Source organism: Acomys minous (assembly GCF_964271855.1).
Source record: "Acomys minous genome assembly, chromosome: 18".
NCBI lineage: Eukaryota > Metazoa > Chordata > Mammalia > Rodentia > Muridae > Acomys > Acomys minous.
Genome location: NC_140501.1, coordinates 49,330,242 through 49,353,669, shown reverse-complemented (window position 1 = coordinate 49,353,669; position 23,428 = coordinate 49,330,242). Strand labels below are relative to the sequence as shown.

At 42.0% G+C, this 23,428-nt stretch overlaps 1 protein-coding gene across 6 annotated transcripts in view; it reads right to left on the bottom strand.

Moving 5' to 3' along the window:
• PPP3CC (protein phosphatase 3 catalytic subunit gamma) overlaps positions 1-23,428 on the bottom strand; it is a 76,163-nt gene that overhangs the window by 37,346 nt on the left and 15,389 nt on the right. For all 6 annotated transcript variants that reach the window (XM_084767154.1, XM_084767153.1, XM_084767151.1 and 3 more), the window contains exons 2-4: positions 16,208-16,405; positions 15,590-15,714; positions 4,188-4,299 (exon numbers count right to left, since the gene is read on the bottom strand). In XM_084767154.1, the coding sequence (XP_084623280.1) occupies positions 4,188-4,299; positions 15,590-15,714; positions 16,208-16,405 (435 nt within the window). The remainder of the gene's footprint in view (positions 1-4,187; positions 4,300-15,589; positions 15,715-16,207; positions 16,406-23,428) is intronic.

Sequence of the window (23,428 nt, the reverse complement as noted above, 5' to 3'; positions counted from 1 at the left end):
AATCCACTGGGGAAAATGTCCTCATTTCTACCACAGACAGAGTTCTGCCTAAAAATGGGCAAGCTTGGATGCAGGCAGAGTTCAATGACCAAACTCCGCCAAGACAGGGTAAGCAAGTCCTCAATAGTTCCTGCCTCACAAATATGTCTACCAGATATATTGGGCCAGAAGGCTGAAGATGATGCTCCAACGATAGAGAGTTTTGGGTGACTGTTCAGGTAGCAAACTGTCTCTCTCATCTTCTCATTTGGGAAGCTGCTAACCTGCACGCCCTGAATACTCAGGTAATTAATTTTATTCCCTCTCAAGTCTCTGATGGGGTTGAAGACCAGATAGTTTAGTTTTACAATTAAGCTTAGTTGTTTAGGGATTAAAATGTTTTTAGCTCTAATGTTTTAAGTTGATAATGATAAGATATGATAAATATTGATTTATATTCAGAATTTTAGACACACCAAGATAAGAAAGATGTTTTCTTCAAGTCTGCCAAATACAAATAGCCAAAACACCATGGATTTAACATATATATAATTCCTGATTGTTTCATGGTTCTTCTTGCTGTAGGTAGTTTATTGTGTATATAGAAAATATATAATAAAAAATTGTAAAAAACAAAACAAAAACAAAAACAAAACAAAACTTCCCAATATAAGGATGAATGTAACGGAGGCCTGGTTGACATAGGCCTGTGATTCCAGCTATCTAGGAGGTAAAGATGGGGCCCAAAATTTCAAGGCCTACCTGGACCTTATACTTTGTCTTAAAGCAAAAAGTAAAAATAGGACTTAAAAAAATTTTGATCTGAGCCAAGAACAGCACTCTCTTTAAAAGCAGTAATGGGCCTGCAGCTGCACACTCTGCAACTGTCACTCAGCATTAATTATATGGTTCTGATTCTAAAAGCCACAGTGGCCCACAGGCAAGACCCATGCACACAATGCTCTTTCCTTATATAGCAATAACATCTTATATTTGTACTTCAGTGTGTATGCTTGCTCCAAGATTTATTTGCATCTTGCATGAAGCATTAGAATCAAGTAGGAGATAAAATACACAGGAGACTAAGTGACTGGGCTGAAGTACGGCTAGAAGCACACTGAAAGCAAATGGAGAAGAGACATGAGCTAAGGAATTCTGGGCAAAATAAGATGCTTTAAAGCATTTCCTGAAGCTATTGTTCTATCTTCTAAAAATAGTCAGAACCAATTTTGGAACCAATTATGCTGATCACAAAAGAAATCTGCTTCACTCTCCACCACCAGAACCCACAAAGGAACAAACAAATGAAATCTTTTGCTTAAAGGGGGAGAATAGGTGGGAAGTTACAGTAAAGGTCCCTTAAAAACCAAACCAAACCAAAAGCCTGAACCTAAGTCCAATGAGCTGCTGTGCATAGCCTGGGCAACGCAGAGGACTCTCTCTCAAACAGAACCACACCCACTTCACTCCGAACAGGGCATCTACAGGCAACTTTCTTGCTGCTCACTTAATTCTAAGTGCAAGTAGCTGATTTCCATCAAGCAGATTCCAGGGCCTTTGTCAGCTGTTTTATACATATTATTTAATTTTCGAGGCAAAACAGTATGTTTTAGAGAAACTGCAAAGTACTTCAAAACATTCAAATTGTCAAGAGTAGAGAGTTTTCAAAGAGATTGACCCAGTCTCATTTCTTTTACATCACGTGTGCACATGGACACACACATTAATGTCACAAATGTGGAAGTCAAAGGACAACTTTCGGGAATTAATTCTTTGCTTCCTGAGGTTGCTCAGACCATCAGGCTCAGCAGTGAGAGCTTAGCCATCTGTCCCGCCCTGCAGTCATTCTTAAACAAGTGCACACAGCCCAAGTACTAGGAGTGTTTCAAAAACCATTTGTGGGCCAGAGAGACGGCTCAGTGTGACACGGCACTTGCTGCTGAACTGTACCTAAACCCAATCCTCGGGACCACACAGTAGAAGGGAGAGAACCGACCCAGTGACCTCCACTTAAGCCACAGCATGCTCATCCCCATGCACCCCCACACAAGGCTACACAAAGAAACCCTGTCTCAAAAAACCAGAGAGAGATAGAAGGATGGAGGGAGAGAGAGGAAGGGAGAGAGGACAGAGGGGCGAGAGGAGAGAGAGAGAATGAGAGAGAGAGAGAGAGAGAGAGAGAGAGAGAGAGAGAGAGAACAAAAGCCCTTTAAATACTTGGTTCCCAACTGAGTCACTTGTAAATTAACAGCTTGAAAAAAAAACCCATAATAGTGGCAAAAAAATGATTCAAACAATACTAGAGCAGATATGAAAATAAGCCCTTCTGACCGAGCAGCAGAAGTAAGCACTTTGTTTCTCTTCGCTAACAGCACAGCTGAGCATCTTTCCACACTGCACATCAGATCCCTTAATATTTAAATAGTGGCCTAGGCCTAGCATTGTTTTAAAAATATTCTGGGGCCAGGAAGATGACTCAGCAGGTGGAATACTGTCTGTGTAAGCTGAGGACCTGAGTGCAATCCTGGGAACGCCCACAAATCAAGGTAGAAGGGAAGACTGCACTCCACAGAGACTTCTGACCTCCACACGCCCACATCCTCTCTGATACTGACACAGTGGCCCTTTATTGACATGGAACTATTTTTTTGTTGTTGTTATAATTAACACTGCAGTGAACATCCTTAAGAAGCAAATATCTACTGTTTTGCTTTTGTCCATCTGTGTTAGACAAGCTCTATGTAACATGACTTCCAACCACCCACTTCTTGAGTCTGTGGGACTCTGACTATGATGAGCCTCTCACTGCTACACTTCACTAGAGAGAAAGGGGAGAGTCTCCTGGCTGGGCCTGGCCTGATCACACCAACCTTTGAAGAGCAGAGGTTTGCTCCAGCTGGCTGCCTATACAAGTCAGAGACTCATCCAGGCGGGGCCAGAAGAAAGCCAACCCTGGGAACTACCTATGGGAACCATATGTCAAAAATCTGAAAGCAGCCTTTAAAAACTAAGAGTGGCTCAACAGTTGGAAGCAGGCAGGAAAGTAAGGCCTCCTTTAATCCACAGTGGCAAGGAGTCCAAACAACTGCTGTCCTCAGAGGAAGATGCTAACACAGTCCTCACATACATAGCATGGTCCAAGCTGAGCAAAGCCTACTGGAGAATCCAGACTTCTGACTGTGCTGTGACATGATTCATGTGTGAGTCACTAAACTCCTGACAATTGCTTTGGCAGCAGCATACAATCTGCATAATATCTGACAACTCAAAATACCGAGAAGAGGGGATGCACACCTGCAATCTTTACGAATGTTACACCAGTTTGTTTGCTTGCTTGCTTATTTATTTATTTATTTATTTATTTATTTTTGGTTTTTTGAGACAGGGTCTCTCTGTGTAGCCTTGGCTGTCCTGGACTCGCTTTGTAGACCAGGCTGGCCTCAAACTCACAGCGATCTGCCTGCCTCTGCCTCCCAAGTGCTGGGATTAAAGGCGTGCGCCACCACGCCCGGTTATTACACCAGTTTAAATACCTATCAAGAGTAAATTTAATCTGGAAACCCTTCCTGGTCATTATCTGATGATGTGTTTATCGCAGTCATTTCTGGGGTTGGGGTGATCTGAAGATCCTTTACTTGCGACAGACTTTAGTGCCTGAGCAGATTTTCTCCTGTGCTGCTTTTTGAGACAGATGGGTTTCATACAGCTTAAGCTGCCCTTGAATTCACCAGCTAAGGCTGGCTTTGAATGCTAATCCTCCTGTGTCCACCTCTCAAGTGCTGGGACTACAGGCATAACTACAGAACCTGGCTTACAGTACTTTTTAATAACTCTGACCTTTCCTTTCAGGCTCCACTGGGAGGAAGGCTGCTGTCATGGCCCACCCCATGTCCAGTGAAGGAAGCTACTAGCAACACTATGAGCACACGAAACCCTGTCAGATGGAGACCAACCTATCAGTAAAGTGATGTGTGGGTGCTGAATAGACTCATTCTCTGAGGAGCAACGCAGGAGTGTTTTCTTTGTCTTCTTTTAAACAGGCTCTCACTCAGCTTCAAACGTGGTGATCCTTCTGCCTCAGCCTCCTAAGTGTTGTGTACAGGCAACAGCCACCAAACCTGGCTTGATTTTTTTTTTTGAAGGTATGATCTTGACAGAGCACGGCAGCACATGAGATACCCAAACATTCTAGAGAGCCGTATACTTACACTCCTGTTTGAAGGTGAAGTACTCTGTAAGATGTCTGCATTCATGATTTCCTCGAAGCAGAAACAATGTTTTGGGATGGTTAATCTTTAAACTCCATAGATACAGCACACACTAGGAGACACAATTAGAGGGTAAATGTTCTTCATGATAATACATTAAGACAATTTATCTAAAGCCAAATGACGTGCTATATGGTATATCTCACTGTAAGCCCCAAGTTGAAAAGGTAATCTTCTAGCTTTTGCATGTTACCCTTAAACTTGGTAGGATAAATAGCCTTCATAAAAATCTCTCCTAAGTATCTAAACAGTGAGAACTCTCTGGGAAAAGCTACCTACATACATATTATAGTCCTAAAATCTGCATCACTATTTTATAATGGAAAAACACTAGAATCAGAAACAAAGCAAGACTATTAACTATTTGTCATTATTCACCATTACAATATAATTAGACAAATGAAATCAAGTAAAAGCTTCAGTATAAGTAAAGAAAAAAATTAAAAGTATCATTATGTGTAGACAATATAACTGTATAACAGAAAAGTTGATGATAAAAGCAAGTTAAATAATAAAAGAATTCATCAAAATATGATATACAATTAAATACATAAAAACAAGCTTTTATATAAAAATAAGAAATAGGCTACCATGTTAGAAAAATTATATTCAGAAGAGCAACAAAAAGACTGGGAATATAGCTCAGTTAGGAGAGTGTCTGCTTAGCATGCACAAGGTCCTGAATTTGAACCCAACACCCATAAACATAACATGATGTCCCACACCCACAATACTAGCACTTAAGAAGTGGAAGCAGAAGAATCAGTGAGGAACCTGTAGTTCAAGGTCAGCTCCGCTACACAGTGAGTTGAAGCCACTTAGGCTACATTGTCTCAAAAAACAAACAAACAAACAAACCAACCAGGAGCTAAAAGACTGATGGCTCCTCCTTTTGTCAGTGACAGCCTTGCAGAGGAGACCCCATGGCAGCTGGTCTCCATTCCTTCTTCATGAGCTTGGGATGGGTTCCTTCCCCCCCCCCCCCACCTTGGGGAATAGGCTTCACTCCTGATAAGCTTCCTGGTTGTTTCTCAAGAAAATCAAAGACCATCAGCACCTAGCTCCAGTGATCTGAACAGCCCCAGGCCAGCGAGATGACCCCAAGCCCCACACAGCCAGGTGCCTGCTTCCCCCATCTCTCCTGACTAATTCTCTCTGGACTGTTTCTTTCTATGACTGTAAACATAGACAGTGCTTCATATTGTTACTGAGAAGATCAAGATGAATAACTTAAAAAAAAAAACAAACCACAATGTCTTGAGCCAGACAAGGTAGCATAGGCCTGACATCACTGTACTCATGCAAAAAGATGATGAATTCAAGGGTAGCTTAGATTACGTAAGAAACTCTAGACCAGCCTGGTTACATAATAAACCTCAGCTCATGAAATAAAATAAAGTAAAGAACCTGTGCCCCACCATGTGCCATAATATACCAGTGGTCCAGAAACAGCTCCAAGCTCATACGAACATCTGTACACAATAAAAGTGGCATCTCAAACCACCAGGTGAAAGCTGAGCATGGAGGCTCATGCCTGGAATCCCAGCACTGAGTAAGCTAAATCAGGAGGACTGCCTTGCATTGGAGGCTAGCCTGTGCTACAGTATAAAATCTTGTCTCATAAAAACAGAAAGAAAAAAAAAAAGATCACTAGGGTAGTGAGTTTTTTGTTTGTTTGTTTGTTTTTGTTTTTGTTTTTTGTTTTTAATGAAACAGCCCTGGGATTAGATGCCATTCCAAAAAAATTAAAATTGGATCTAATCATACATAGCACCTAACAAGTGACAAATAAACAAGTGATCTAAGTTTTACAAAGACATTATAGAAGAATGCATGGCTGTAGGAAATAAATTTTAATGACGAGAGACCCACAGGCAAGATAACAAACATTTCACTATGTAAAATTGAAGGTTTACTGGAGCTGGAGAGATGGCTCAGCAGTAACAGCTGTTGCTCTTCCAGAGGTCCTGGGCTCAGTTACCAGTACCCACATGGTGAACCACAATTGTATGTAACTCAAGTTCTAGGGTATCTGATGCTCTCTTCTGATTTCTAGGGTACCAGGCACGTACATGGCACACACACATACATTTTGGTCAACATTCATAAAATAAATTTATCTAAAAAAAAAAAAGGGCCAGGTGGTGGTGTATACCTTTAATCCCAGCACTCAGGAGGCAGAGGCAAGCAGATCTCTGAGTTCGAGGCCAGCCAGGTCTACAGAGCCAGTGATACAGAAAGAAACCCTACCTCAAACAAACAAACAAATTGCATAGTAAAGACAAGGTAGCAAAAACTGACAAACTACATATTTACTCAACTCTTGACCTATTTCTCTAAGTCATGTATTTTGATCAATATGAAAATACATACATGCTGAGACACTGTCATAGCAAAATATTGGCAATGAGGTTAAGCAACACCAGGACACTATAACAAAGAACGAGAAAGAACTATATAAATTGCTTTTGGAGTCATTTCTAGTTAGGTGGAAAAAACAATATAGAAAAGAGTATGGGATGTTACCCTTTATAAAGACAGAAATAAATGAAATGCACATATATCTGCTTAAGAAACAAGGAGAAGTTTATAAGTTGAACACTATAGAGGAAATAGGGGAGGGTGGGAACCCATGGGCGGGGATGAGGTGGATGGTTTCCCTCAGATTTATTTTGAGAGGGAAGGAGAGAGAGGGTGAAAGACTGTGTGTGTGTGTGTGTGTGTGTGTGTGTGTGTGTGTGTGTGTGTGTGTGTGTCCCTATCAGTCTGTCCATCTGTCCACCTGTGTCTGTATATATAAGTGCAAATGACCAAGGAAGCCTCAAAGTCCTGACCCAAATGCTTTTCAAGATGCCTAATCTGTTACTGATACCTCTTATCCTTATCAAAGATTGATTACCAAATTCCAAAATCTGAAATACTTCAGAATCTGAAACTTTGTGAGTGCCAACATGGTACTCCAAAAGGTTTAATTTTGGAGCATTTCAGCTTTTTTTTTTTCAGTATCTTTATCTTTTATTCTTCTCTAGTGAAAGAATAGTTATTACAAAAAGTTAATATACACTCACAAATGTTTATGTTTTCCAGAAGCAGAAACATGGGCTTTAGCTTATCATAACCTTTATATATACTAGACTACTACATTGAGGCATTTTGTTTTCACTGAAACTATCAGATCAATTGCTAATTAATACATTAAATAGTTCTAATTTTATTTTATTCACCTCTAATGTATTTTCAATTGTCACATCAGCCAAATACCTTCTGAAATTTTTTTACCATTTTTAAAATTAATTTGTTCATATTACATCTTGATTGTTAGCCCTTCCCCTGTTTCCTCCCATTCTTCCCTCCCTCCCACTTCCCCCCTTCTCCCCTCCCCTATGTCTGTGATTGAGGGAGACCTCCTCCCCCTATATATGCATTTCAGCTTTTTTTGGATGAGGGATGCTCCACTGGTAAAGTCTATACGAATGATTCAACACCCAAAAAAGCTCTGCAATCAGAAACACATCTGGTCTCGAGCATTTCAGATTCAAGCACTCAACCTGTACTAGATTTGATTCCTAACTGTACTGTCCTTAGGCTCTAGCAGTCCGTTTACTGCGGAACAGTCAGAGTAACTGTTCTAAAATACAAACATGACTGTGCCACTCCTCTCAAAGTCTCCCAAATCAGAAAAAAATAGCAATTAAAATAACAACACAGTGCTCCAGCATACAACAGGGACATATGCTCAACCATGTTCATAGCGGCCTTATTCATAATAGCCAGAACATGGAAACAGCCTAAGTGTACCTCAGTAGAAGAATGGATAAAGATACTGTGGTACATTTACACTATGGAATACTATTCAGCTATTAAAAACAAGGAATTCCCGAAATTTGTGGACAAATGGATTGAACTAGAAATGATCATAATGAGTGAGCTAACCCAGAAGCAGAGACTCAAACAGTATATACTCACTTATAACTGGACACTAGCCCAAGGGGCGTGTCCCATGAAAGTCTTCACTTACCAGGAAAGTGGGATAGATGTGAGGATATCCTATTGGGACTCTAGGTGAGAGAAATATAGGAGATACGGAAATAGAAGGATCCAGAGGGTCCTAGAAATCTACAAGAAGAACACTACGATGGGCAGATCTGGGCCCAGGGGTTCTGCTCGAACTATGGCACCAACCAAGGACAATACATGCAGTCAGCATCAAACCCAGACCCAGATCTAGCCAAGGGACAGGACATTCTCCACAGTTAAGTGGACTGACTTTCACATGAACTCTATTGCCCCATATTTGGCCATGTCCCCTTGATGGGGAGGCCCAATAGCACTCAGAGGAAGGATAGCAGACTACCAAGAAGAGACTTGATACCCTAGCATCATATTCAAGGGGAGGAGGTCCCCATCAGTCACAGTCATAGGGAAGGGGAATGGGGTGAAAGCGGGAGGGAGGGAGGAATGGGAGGATGCACGGGATGGGATAGCAATTGAGATTTTATTTTTCAATTTTAAAAAAAGAAATAAAAATAAAATACCAACACAGTGGCTTCATACAGAACTCAGAACAACTCTACACTCCCTGGCTATGGTATACAAGGTCTGCCAACACCCACGCTCTGTCTGTCTCTCTGCTGCATCTCCTCACTCTCCTCCCTCACAATTTTGCCCACTCCCCTAGTCTTGTTACTATGTGGGGGGTTCCTGCCACTGGGCTTTCACTCACTATGCCCTCTGCAGAGAATGACTTTCCGCTGATCTACGCTTGCTCTTGAAGGTCATTCCAGTTTCTACCCAAATGTTACCGCGCCTTAAAGGCCTCACTGAACCATCTAACTTAGTTGTTCCAATCTCCCTTTATACCTTTACTCTGATTTCAGCTTCATGGATGGGAAACAATAATACAGAAATTAGAATAGAAAACACTCAATAGAAAATCAGGAACTTAACTTTAAGAATGTGACTTAAAGTCAGACATGCTATTAAAGATGTATTCAAGTGAGATGACCAGTGGGTAAAAAGGCTTGCTGTATAAATCTGGTGACCCGAGTTCAATCCTGGGGACTCACATAAAAGTGAAAGGACACAGCAAATACCACAAAGGTGTCCTCTGACCTCTGCATGTGCACTGTAACACACCCACACCCACATACATCATGCACATACACCCCTCCCCCATATAGTAACACACTTTTTAAAATTAAAGGTATATTCAACAAGACACTAACTAGCACTGAACAAAATAAAAAATGGAAAATAAGCTTGAACCACTTTCGGTACAGTGACACAAAATCTAGTTAGCTGGGCCTGAGAGATAATTCAGCGAGTTAAGAAATTTGCTGCCTAAGTAACAACCTGAGTTCAATTCTTGGGACCCACAAAGTAGAGAGAACTGGCTCCTACAAATTGTCCTTTGACATCTATAGGCATGCATACACACACACACACACACACACACACACACACACACACACACACACACAGCTTAAAAATTAAAATCTAGGACATAGCTACAAAGCCAGTGAGCATTGTCATTTAACAAGATGTGGAGAAGCAGATGCTCAGTGATGGTCTCAACACTGTCACACAGGAACCAAGCCCTCTGTGATTCACAAAAGGCCTGCTCTTCACCCTGAGTCACACCTCACAGTCCTCACTGTCATGAAATGGCTAACCCAGGACACACGTCCACACCTGAAATGACAGGGTGGAACAGATGTCCAAAGCTCCCACCTGCAGCCACAGCATGGGGAAGGCAAAAGGGAACAGGTGTTCAAAGTCACCTGTGGATATACAGTGAACTCGAGGCCAGTCTGGGCTTTATGAGATTCTGCGTCAAACAAAGGAAAGCAAACCCCAAAGCTTTAACTTTTCAAGAGCCTCTTTATATAGAAAGATGTCCATCAGATAGACAGACAGACAGACAGACAGACAAAAAACACGAGTGTCTTCTATGTCAGTGGGCAGAAGGAGCCCGTGCTTGTCTTTAAGCTGATCCCACGTGGCAGGATTTGCCTTAGCAAGTTCAGAACACTCAGAAATCACTCCTGGGTTGGGGTAAAAGCCTTCCTGTCTTGAATCTGCAAGTTTCCCCTGCCACCCCATTCCTACTTTCTGAAATAAAACGGGGGTTTTGTTAAAGGAAGGAGGAGGAAAAGGCAACAAGCAACCTTCTAGAAGCCTATTTATCTAATATCTAAGTAATGGTAAATTAAACCATGGAGTTTATGCCATTATTTATATGCCTTTGTAGAAAAATTACTGACCAAAAATGCTTTTAATAGGATGCTGAATGGAAAAAGATTACAAAAGGAGTATTCATGGTAGTCCTGATTTTCTTTTGAAAATGAATGTGAGGGGCCAGAGAGACAGCTCAACAGTCCTTTGCAGATGGCCCAGATTCAGCACACAGCCTGCACGTGGTTACTCACGTCGTCTGCTAACTCCAGTCCCAGGGTGTCTGACACCCTCTTCTGGACTCTGTGGGTATTTGCATATACATAGACATGCATGCTGGTATGTCTGCACACCCGTAAATCCATACTCATAAAATAAATCCATACTCACAAAATACATGAATTAAATCTAATAAAAGGGATTGCAATATAAAAATACATATAAACATAAGAAAAAACATTACAACAACAAGGCAAGGCAAGGGAATAGCTTGGAGTACAGTCAGTATATAGCTACAGTGTGTGAGGGACTAGATTTCCTCTCTGGCAGCAGAAGAAGAATGAAAAATAGAAAAACAGGGGTTGGGGGCTAGAGAGAGGGTTCAGAGGTTAAGAGAACTGTTTGCTCTTCCAAAGGTCTTGAGTTCAATTTTCAGCACTCACATGGTAGCTCACAAGCATTTATATTGTAATCTGATGCCCTCTTCTGGCATGTAAGTATACATGCAACTAGAGCACTCATATACATAAAAATAAATTTAAAAAATTTTTTAAGATTAAAAAGAAAAAGATGGGCTGGAGAGACGAGCAGCTCAGAGAGCTTGTTGCTCTTTCAGAGTTTACTACCTGACTCCCTCCTTTGGCAGAGCTGCTTGTAACTCTAGTTCCAAGGGAATCTACAACTCTCTTCTGCCTCATAGGCACTTGCATATAAGCGACATAAACTCACACACACACACACACACACACACACACACGCTCACATACTAAAAATTTTAAGATAATAAAATAAAAACATTAAAGATAATGTCCAAAAACTAAAAATAAGCTGGACATGGTGATTTATGCTTATGTATGCTTTATATAGGGGGTAGAGACAGTCACATCAGGAGTCCATGGTCAGCCTTAGCTACATAGCAAGTTTCAGGCCTGGGCTATATAAGATGCTATCTAAGAAAAACTGGGAGAGGTGGTAGCTGGAGAGATGGCTCATCAGTTAACAGCTTTTATTGCTCCCGCTAAGGACCTGGTTTTGTTCCCAAGACCGACATACAAAAGTTCCTCTAACTCCAGTTCAGGTGATCGGCAAATGCTGTCTACTGACCTCTCTGGACATGAGGCATGTACTTAAATACATTCAGGCAACATTTATATACATAAAAGAAAAATAAGTAAAACCTTAAAAAAGAAAAAGAATTAAACCACCGCTATTACTACCAGTCAAGTTAAAAAACATCATATAAAACAAAGTCAAATGCAAACTACAATTTATTACTATTCATTCACTTAACAAACTGAATACCTACTATGTATCAGAAGGCTGGGGTAGGTCTTTAAGATTTATTTTGATTACTTTTAGTTTGTGTGTCTGTGTATGCCTGTGTGTTAGTATGTGCACACAAGGGGAGGTGCCCAAAGAAGAGTTATTTGGATCCCCTGGAGCTGGAGTTGTAGGCAGTTGTGAGCTGCCTGATACGTGTGTTGAGAACCAACCTTGGGTCCTGTGCAAGAACAGCACATGCTTTTACCCACCGAGCCATCTACTAGCCCTTGGGTATGGTCCTCATATGAAATGACTACTGTTGACTACAGGAACACTTCTATTATACTGAAAGGCCTGCTCATAAGAGAGCCTTTCCTATTGGATTCTCCTCCAGAGAACATGAGGCTCACTCTACTGCTGCGTGGCATCCTTCACATAAGTCTTGCCTGGACTGTATCTCTACAGCCTGCTAGAAAGTTGGCACTCGGGAAATTACTGATGACAAAGGGGAAAACATCCAACACAAAATTTCCTGGAAATGGTATGTAGACACAAATTTCACTGTGGATTTTAAAATGTGAGTCAGTAATTGTATCAGTGAATTGAAACTATTTAAAAATCAGGAAGTAGAGCCAGAGGAGGGCATATGCCTGGAGTCCAACTACTTAGGAGGCTGAAGCAGAAACTCATGACCAACCTGGTCTCACAGCAAGTTCCAGGCCAGCCAGAGCTACAGAGAGAAACCATGTCTTCAGAGAGAGAAAGAAAGAAAGAAAGAAAGAAAGAAAGAAAGAAACTGACAGACAGACAGATAGACCAGCCTGACTTGGGGAACACAAAGACACCTGCCTCCAAAATAGAGCAAAATCCCAAAGGCTGGGGATGGTGCTCAGCAGTAGAATTCATGCTGGGTTTAATCCCAGCACCTAAGAATAAATAAAAATTAAATTAAAAATTTAAAGGCCTATTTTTAAATAAATGTTAAGTCATAATAATAAATAATTAGAAGATACTTTGTCATCTTTTTATTTTTTTAAGGTTTTATTTTATTTTTAAGATTCTACATACATCGGTGCTTGTGTACACACATATGCCCATAGAGGCCAGAAGCATCTCATCTTTCCCAGAGCTAGAGTTACAGATGGCTATGAGCCACAAGAAGATGTGGGTGCTAGGAACTGAACACAGGTCCTTTGCAAAAGCAGCCTATGTGCCTAACTGCTAAGTTGTCTCTCCAGCCCCAATATTTATGTTTAATAACTTGTCCCAGGGACTAGGGATTTAGCTCAGTTGGAGAAGTATTTCCTTGACATGCACAAAATCATGGTTCAGTGTTCAGGACTACATACGTATTGAGGAAGTACAGACACAGGGCAACCAGAAGTTTAAGGTTATCCTCAGCTAGATAGCAAATTTGAGGCCAGGCAGGCTAAATCTCATGAAGCACTGCTTAAATCTAACAAAAGCAGGGAGCGGCGGGGAGGAGAGGAGGGGGAGGAAACTGTGGTCTGGATGTAAAAGAAAATAGGGGCTGGAAAGCTGGCTCAGTGGTTAAGAACATGTACTGTCTTTGCAGAGGACCTCAGTTCAATTCCCAGCACCCACATCAGGCAGCTTAAAACTGCTTATAACTCCAGCTCCAGGGGACACCCCTAAGCTCAGGTACATGCACGTATACAAGCATACACACATGTACCTGTAAATAAATTATAAAATATTAAAAATAATAACAGGAAAAAGGAAAAACAGCAACAACAAAATGCTTTCTGTTAAGTAAAACAATGAATGGATAATTGAAAACCTTATTCTTCCTTTCTGCCTCTTAAATCATCCGTGCTAACAGCCACATAAAGAGTAAGTGCAATGCACCTTTCACACAGCCACCCTTTGGCACTGTCACCTTTCACACAGCCACCCTTTGGCACTGTCACCTTTCACACAGCCACCCTTTGGCACTGTCTACTGAGACGATGTGACTGGAAAGAGGGCAGGTTTTCAGTGACACAGTCTAGAAGCACGGCCTCCATTCATCCCAGTACTTCCATTGAGGCCATCCTTCGATGCTCACTGTGAGCAGCAGGACAAGGCACGGCAGTGAAATGGACTTACTGTCTTAATCCATAGCAATATCCTATGTCCTTCTCAATCTGACACGGAGTAAATTTAAGGCAGTAGCAAATAAAACTGAATTTTTCTGACTCAGATTGTCTCTCCATGCCCTCCCCCCACCTTTTGCAGAACTGGGAATTAAAATTAGGAACTTTTGCATTCTAGGTAAGCACTCTGCCGCTGGGTTACATCCCTAGCACCCTATAGCGCCATTTAAGTGAACACTAAAATAAAAAAAAAAAATTTTTTTTTGTTCATTCTTCCTGGGTCTTCAGAACTAGCTCTTCTTTGAACAATGGGTAAGATAGTTGAGTTACATTTAAAAACAACTGAGGAGGAGGAAGAAGAGGAGGAAGGAAGAGAGAGGAGGAGGAAGAAGAGGAAGAGGAGGAAGTGGCAGAGGAGGAGGAGGAGGAGGCGACCTTTCTCTACCAGGAGCAAGCTAATACAGTGAAGTTCTCACATTATGAAGAGCACGCAGCCTAAAAGAACTACAACTCTATAGAATTTGTCATCTCCTGCTTTTTCTGGACATATTACAAACTTGACTATGAAGACTTCTTCAAAAATAATCTTTTATTTGTGAAGCTTGTAGAGGTAACTCCATAGACAGCAAACATGAATGTGTTATAATTGCATGGTAGTCAAGCCTTTGTATTAGGTCCTAAAATAATTTTATGTTTACACATATGTTTTTATTTCTACTCATTTTCTCATCATTTATTTCTTTTCTTTTCTTTCTTTTTTTTTTGGGGGGGGGTGTTGTTTTTTTGAGACAGAGTTTCTCTGTGTAGCCTTGGCTGTCCTGGACTTGCTTTGTAGACCAGGCTGGCCTCGAACTCACAGCGATCTGCCTGCATCTGTCTCCCGAGTGCTGGGATTAAAGGCGTGCACCACCACACCTGGCTCATCATTTATTTCTTAAAACATACAAAGGTAGGGGCCTGGCGTGGTGGCGCCCGCCTTTAATCCCAGCACTCGGGAGGCAGAGACAGGCGGATTGCTTTGAGTTCAAGGCCAGACTGGTCTACAAGGCCAGTCCAGGACAGCCAAGGCTACACAGAGAAACCATGTCTCAAAACAAACAAACAAACAAAAAAAAACATACAAAGGTAAACTCTCAGTTTTTATTAGCTCCACTTCACACTTCACTTTCCAGTGAATCCTAATGTCTGCCGTGTGCAACAGGACAGGAAACCCTCCTGTGAGGAGCTCATTGGTGCCTAGTTCTCCCAGGAAGCTAACTTAAGAGTTAGCTGTAGTCTTATAATTAAGGTTATCTAATCCAGATGCTGTTTAGAATGCAAAGCTATGTGTATCCTTTCAACATAGCCCAGACAGCATCTTTAAAGGGAAAGCTTAGCAAAATTAGCTTAATACAGCTTTCTATATGGCAGGTTTTCTACCTGTTCAAAAACAGATTTTTAAAAAATAAAATGTCTCTGGTTAAATGTCAAAAGTAACAAAGTGGGTAAATTCTACCAACACTCACATTGTACTCTCTCCTCCTAAGGAATGGAGAGCAGATCTTTTTAGAAGATGATACAATAGGGGCAGCAGAGCCAGGTTAACTTTACCTCTATACTGAAATAGCCTCTGTCCACATAGTCACCCAGAAAGAGGTAGCGAGTATTACTAGGTGATCCCCCAATTTCAAACAACTTCATCAGGTCGAAGAATTGTCCATGAACATCACCACATACTGGGCAAGAAAGACATGAGGCGAAAATTATAAATTAGAAGAAAAAAGGCATTAGAGCAACATGGCCCAAGTTTAATATTTAATTTAATCACTTCGGCTTTTGATTGTACTTCTATATAATTAGTTATGCAATCAATATTAAATACCCCTACTAGAAATATTAAGCAGTTAATAGTATACTTCTTTTTTTCAAAACAAATTCATCTTTAAGTGTGTGTGTGTGTGTGTGTGTGTGTGTGTGTGTGTGTGTGTGTGTGTGCATCTGCCTGTGGGGGGTATGTATAGGAGTGCAGTGCAGGCATCCATAGAGGCCAGAGGTGTGAGATTTTCCCCTATAGCTAGAGTTACAGTGGTTGTGAACCAGATAATCTGTGTACTTGGAATTAAACTCTGGTCCTCTAGCAGAGTGGTATGTGCTCTTAGCCATCCAGCTTTAGCCCCTAAAGTTGCCTTTTAAGGAACAAAAGTTCTGACCGTGAAACGCACGTCACACCTGTGATTGGAGCGTCCACCTCTATCATAGTCTTCTCTTGCCTCAGGATGGCAGCGCCGTCATTGATTATCTTTAAGGCTACTTCCTCTTCCACCCGGCCTTCTTTTACCAAATGGTTTTTCAAAACATCCATTTTAGGTTTCCCATTCTCAAATACTTCCTTCAAAGTTAGCCGTTGGGTTGGAGGAAAGGGGACAGCTAAGAAGAGAAAGAAATAATTTAAAATATTTAAATGTACAGATAACAACGACAAGCATACTTCTTAGAATAAACTAAGCCTCATAAGCAATCATAACTTCACAGTATTAGAATAATGTAAAAATTCTAAGATACTATGTATCAGAATTGATGATCCTAATTTTTTTTTTTTAAAGAATATGACTTCTAAATTTTATTTATTATGTATACAGTGCTCTGCCTACATGTAACACCTGAAGGCCAGAAGGGGGCACAAGATCTCATTGTAGATGGTTGTGAGCCACCATGTGGTTGCTGGGAACTGAACTCAGGACCTTTGGAAGAGCAAGCAGTGCTCTTAACCTCTGAGCCATCTCTCCAGCCCCAGTGATCCTAATTTTAAAACGGTCATAGTTCAAGTCATGTTGGTAAGTCTGTACATTTGTCTCTCTTTCACACACACACTGAATAAATTAATAGATGAATGAATGAATGCAACAAAGACATATGTTTTAATGACGCAGACGCCTGAAGATGTAGCTCAGTTGGTAGAGGACTTCCCTTGAATGGACAAAGGCCTGGGTTCAATCCACAGTGTCACATAAAACAGGCTGGGTGGCTCCCACCTGTAATCCCATCACCTGGAATGTAGAGTCAGTTGGGACAGAAGTTCAAGGTCATATCCAGATACAAAAAGAGTTCAAGGCCAAGCCGGGCAACATAGGACCTGGCAGCTATTTAGTATCTGCTTTCAACACTTGACCTAATATAACTTTCAACTATCAGGTAAAACCTTTGAAATGCATTAATTTAGCAGGCTGCTAGCTTCCACCAACCCCAAAGCTAAGAGTCTCATGCAGATAACGCTAAGACCTATAACTCTGTTGTAACCTGCCAACTTGATGCCTTGATTTATGACTCTTCTGTAGCTATAAGAAGTCCACATAACCCCTTCCACGCCAGAGCGTGTTATTCAAGGTGTAATTTGACAAGACTTAAAATTACTCGAAAGACAGACCTCTCAGTATGTCTATGAGGGTGCTTCCAGAGAGGCCTCACTGAGGGGGTAAAATCCATCAAGTCAATGACATGCTCCAGCAGGAAACCCGGAATAAAGAGCTCCAAGGAAAAGGTGGTATGCACCTGCCTTGCCTACCTTTATGTCTTCCTGAGTGGGTGCATCTATTGCTACTGCTGCCGTCAGATTCTAGTTTTCCCAGCTTCCTAGCACTGCCTCCTCCAGGGAGCTCCAGGTCTCCAGTGCCAGATGGGTACCGCTAAAGCATCTGGCTTCCTGGATTGAGCAGCTCCTGGGGTCTCAGACTCTCCACCATACAAAGGACTCCCACTGGACCCTACTGCATGAGTCAACCTAATAGATTTTTTATAATAATGTATACACACATTTATTTGGTTCGGCTCTTCTATAGAACCCTGACTATACGAAAATTGGTACTGAGAAGTGGGGCTATTACTCTGACTACTTGACCACGTGGTTCTTAGACCTTTCACAATTTCTTCTTGTGTCCTGAAAACTTAAAATGAGGATAAATTAAAAGGTAATATACTGGAGCTGGAGAGACAGCTCAGAGCACTTGCTGCTCTTGCAGAGGACGTGGGTTCAATTCCCAGCACCCACATAGTGGCTCACAGCCATCTGTCACTCTAGTTCCAGGGGATCTGACCACCAAGTGCACCAGGCAAACATACATGGAGGTGAAATGCTTATATATATTAAACCAAGGAAAAGAAATAAATCTTTTTTTAAAGGGAATATACTAAGAATTCTTTTGTGGAGGAAATTCCAACACAGCTCAACATCCAGGCTACAGCATGGTTATTGCTTACTGCTCTTAGATCTAGAGTGAAAGCAGAATCATAAAAAAGACACTATGTGCAGAGGAAGGAACATGGGCAACTTTAAGGAACATGTGCAGACAAGGTGGGTGCACACAAAGCAGCTGCAAGTGCTGTAAGAGATTAGCATCATTAAAGAGGAACTTCCCAGGTTGCACTGGGACAATAGGAAAGGTACTCAATAGCTCCAGCTTATGAAAATAGAAAACCTTTTGAAAGAAGGAGCAGAACTAAGAATGCAGCTGAGGGGGTTCCCTGCTCAAAAACAACAACAACAAAACAAACAAACAAATGGCCTAAGGCCTAGAGAAGTGTTTTCCAGTTCAGACACAAAAGGGCACAGAGGTTACAACAGCTGCAGGACGAGGGAACCAAACAGCATCTTGGGCTGCCAGCAGAACACAGCAGCACTGTCCACATGGTGGTGGCTTTGCAGTTAAATTCATGAGCTGAGGGGATGGTAGCACCCACGGTCAGACAGCATCACTCTGCCTCCTAAATGGACACAATGGGACCAGCTGCCTCGCGTCTGCCACAGCAGCTAGAGAACCGCTCTTGCTGCCACATCTTCCCTGCCGTGTTATACTACAGCCTTGAACTGGGAGCCCAGATAAGGCTTCCTTCCTCAGTCGCTGTGTTGAGTATCTGGTTACAGCAATGAGAAAAGTGGTATAGCAGCAACCCAGAGCTTTAGCCCCAAAGTATGGTCAGTCACATTTGGCTCAGAAGCTACAATCTTGTTCCTTTGAGGTAAGAGATGTGTTTTAACAGTGGGCTAGTACAGAAGAAAATGGTGGTGGTGATGTTGTAAAGGAGCTATATTTAAATAGAAAACTGAAATGCAATATTTTTGTAGGAGTTTAGGACAAAAGCCCTGACTTGAAGGTTTACAACAGAGTAGGTTTGGCCACCTGTCCCAAAATGTCAACTGAAAAGGCAGATGAGTGGTGAAAGGCAGGAGAGAGCTCTGTCCCATGTGGCTGTGCTAGGAAGAAAAATGTCTGGTGACCTAAGATCTGTCTTCAGGGTTCTGAAAGGAGACCTGAGAACAGCTGGGGCATCTGCAGGGCTGAGAGCTCAGCAATCTGGATCAGGGTGGTCTGCTTGACCGCTATCTGGTCTACCAAGAAGTCTACTGCCGGAGCAGGGCAACAAAGTTCTTGTTGTGAGATTATTCTCACATAAGGGAGTGGCCTCACAGGGTAACTACTCCCACTTGGCGGGGTAGTATCACCACTGTGTGATCTGCTTACAAAGTTCTGGAATTTTAAAAAAGTATCTTAGATTCCTATGTCTTCACTTTTGTATTTCACAGAGAGGTTTAGTAAATTTAAGGTTAATGAATTTTAAATTGCTGTTTTTAGATATACTCTCCTTAAGTAATTAATATGGCTATGTGCAGAGCTGAGCAGGAATCTGACCCAAAGTTTAAGAGGACAAAAGAGACATACAACACGAAGTCTGAGGTGCCAACATTTTATTCAGGTTTCAGTTACCAACTATGGACCTACAAGTGAAGAACTAGTGCTTTTTAGCACAGCAGCCTTTTGAGTCCCTTTAAGATCAGCCATGCAGTTAGGACTCATGAAGCTGGGTGGAGCATGTGTGAGCCCTGGGGTTTGAGTCTCGATGTTTAAAGTTAAAAAGAACCAGAGACAGGGACAGAGAAAATAAGAAATCCAGAGAGTACTTACACTGACTACAGGGGAGAGACCGGCATTTTTGATACTGTGTGCTCAGGGCAATCACTACAGTTCTTTTAGCTGTTCAAAACCAAACTGGTCTAAAGAGGAAGGCTTAAGAAACCTGAAGCCAGGGTTTTAAAGTTAGATAATTAGCGTGCTCTCCTACCTGCGTCTCCACTAAGAACACCCATGCTAAATGCAGACAGCCCTGAGCTAAAGCACTGTATTGATCAACTTGCTACTTACACGCGTCCCAGCTAGTATGCATCAGGTCACCTTGAACCCTCCTCTTTTTCGCTTGCTGCAAGTCGCTATTGATGAACTCTATTCCCCAGGCTGACATTTTGTTATTGCTCTTACTCATCTTTATTTACATGTATGTACACTTTGACCCATTATGACATTGGTTATAACAGAACTGACTACAAAGAAATTAAAGCTTTCTTTTGAAAACGATACTTTTCTTTTTAAAAAATATGTATTTATTTAAACATTTTCTTTTTCTTTCTTTTTGGTTTTTGGAGACAGAGTTTCTCTGTGTAGTCCTGGTTGTCCTGGACTCGCTTTGTAGACCAGGCTGGCCTCGAACTCACAGAGATCCTCCTGCCTCTGCCTCCCAAGTGCTGGGATTAAAGGTGTGAGCCACCACCGGCTTAAACATTTTCTTACTGTTAAGTAGACTTAAATTTTTTAACTTATTGTTACAGACTGTTGCTATGGACATCCTGTAACCCAGGCCAGCCTTGAACTCTGGACACTCCTGTTTTAGCTTCCCAAGAGCTGAGATTCTAGGCATGACCACACTCTGCTAACCTCCTTGTAATACTTCTTTCCCCAGATCTTTGATTTGTTACCCTGCATATAGTGACTTAAACCAATGATTACTTACTAGCTTCAAACACTAAGGACGATGAATTCAGAGAAGACACAACAGGGCTGCCTCTCTCCCAGCTGGACAGTAGAAGGCCCAGGGCTAGAATTGTCTGAATGCTGCTCACTTCCTCATCCAGCATGCCTGTCAGCTGAAGCTCAGCTCAGGGTTTTGATGAGCATACCGCATGTGTCCTTTCATGTGACTGAGTTCCGAGGACAAGCATCCAGAAAGAGCAAGCCAGAAAGAAGCTGTGCCCTTCACACCACAGCCTCATATGCCACATCGTGTCACTCCCAACTCAGAATGCCTGAGAATTCCCAAGCCCTCCCTGGTTCAAGGGAAGGAAAAGTAGATTCCACCTGTAGCACAGGTCTGTGACAGCTTGAGGCCTCACTGGTGCTAAGGCCGTTTACTGGCAGTAAGAAGGCTGGACTGGGGTTCAATGTTAGAGATTGCCCGGCATGAATACGGCCTACCCCTACCCTCAAAAGGAGAGGAAACGAATACAGGCCCTTGGCAAATCCTTGAAGTCAAAATGCTCTTTTTATAGCTTTACAGTAATTAGAAATATTACTTCTTGGGTTTTGTTTTGGTTGGTTGGCTAGTGGGTATTTGTTTTTTGAGTAGGGTCTCACGAAATTATAGCCCGCATGGCCTGAAACTTGCACAGACCAGGCTAGCTCAATAGCTTGCGTTGATTCTCTTCTCTGCCTCAGCAGTGAGGGATTCCAGGCATGCCTGGCGTACAAATGCACTCCTCTGTCAGAACTGGGGGTGACAGAGACTGATGCACAGTCCTTAAACATGCTGAGCATTAACTATGGCTCTTCCAGGAGCTGCATTGGAACTAATGCTGGCTGCCCTTTAAAATTATAAGAGAGGGGCAGGAGACATGGTTCAGCAGTTAACAGCACTGGCTGCTTCTTTAGAAACCTGGGTTCAATTCCCAGCATCCACATGGCATCTCAAAATTGTCTGAACCTCCAGTTCCAGGGGATCCATAGGACCAGGTATGCATGTGGTACACATAAAAAAATACCCATATACATAAAATAAAATAAATAAATCTTCAGGGCTGGAGAGATGTCTCAGAGATTAAGACCACTAGTTACTCTTCCAGAGGACATGGGTTCAATTCCCAGCACCACATGACAGTTCAAAACTGTAATTCCAGTTCCAGATTATCCCACACCCCACACAGACACACATGCAGGCAAAACACCAAAGCACATAAAATGAAAATAAGTAAATAAAGAAAGAAAAGAAAAATTTTTTTGTTGTTTTGTTTTTCGAGACTGAGTTTCCCTATGTAGCCTTGGCTGTCCTGGACTCACTTTGTAGACCAGACTGGCATCGAACTCACAGTGATCCGCCTGCCTCTGCCTCCCGGGTGCTGGGATTAAAAGCGTGTGCCACCATGCCCGGCCAAAAATAAATAATTTTTGTTTTTGTTTTTTCGAGACAGGGTTTCTCTGTGTAGCCTTGGCTGTCCTGGACTCGCATTGTAGACCAGGCTGGCCGCGAACTCACAGCGATCCGCCTGTCTCTGCCTCCCAAGTGCTGGGATTTAAGAGGTACACCACCACCGCCCGGCTAAAAATAAATACATTTTTAAAAATTACTACATGATGATTCATAAAACAGATAAGATGAGCATAGCAAAGGACAATGTGCATCACAGATTATCAAAACCCAAGGTAGATCCTCCAGATGCATGTCCCAAGATAAGATCCTCTAACAAAGTAAGTAAAGAATTAAATCTAACAAATCAAGGCACAAGACTCAACCTAACACTAGAGCTTTGCAACTTCTAGCAACTCCCTAGTTTACACTCTCTTACTGGTTCTTGCCCAGATTGCAAACTGCTATGTAAAATCTGACAACCGCTACTACTCTAGCAGCAGCCATGGTGAGTGCCTGCCCACAGCCGTCTCCCCTTTCAAAGAATATGCAAGTTCCTCGGGCTCTCTCTGCCTCTTGAAACATGTGGAATAAATCCAACATTTTTTTTTCTTTTTTAAGAGTTTGAGAGAAAACTAACAGGGCAAGCAAACTGTAAATCTCTGGCTTATTTTGTTCTCTTCCCTATGGTTCAAGATTCTAGGTGGTCATGGGCTCTCAGCCCTCCCTTTCCTGTAGGTGCTACAAAGACCTTTACCCCTGACCATAACCAAATACTAGAATAGTTACCCAGGTACTTGTACAAATAAACAATGCAAATCAAGTTTTAAAAAATTATGGCCTGGGGACTGGAGAGATGGCTCAGTGGTTAAGAGCACTGTCTGCTCTTCCAGAAGTCCTGAGTTCCCAGAAGCCACATTGTGGCTCACAAACATCTACACTGGGCTCTAATGCTCTCTTCTGGTGTTCAGGTATACAAGTAGATAGAGAGAGAGTGTGTGTGTGTGTGTGTGTGTGTGTGTGTGTGTGTGTGTGTGTGTGTGTGTAAAATAAATCAATCCTTTAAAAAATTATGGACCGGTGAGATTGGCTCAGCAGGTAAAGGTGCTTGATGTACAAACCTGGTGCCCTGAAATCTATCTCAGGAACACACTTGAAGGTCAAAGAAAAGCTCTGCCTCCATAGGCATGCCTCACACACCATAAACACACACACACACACACACAC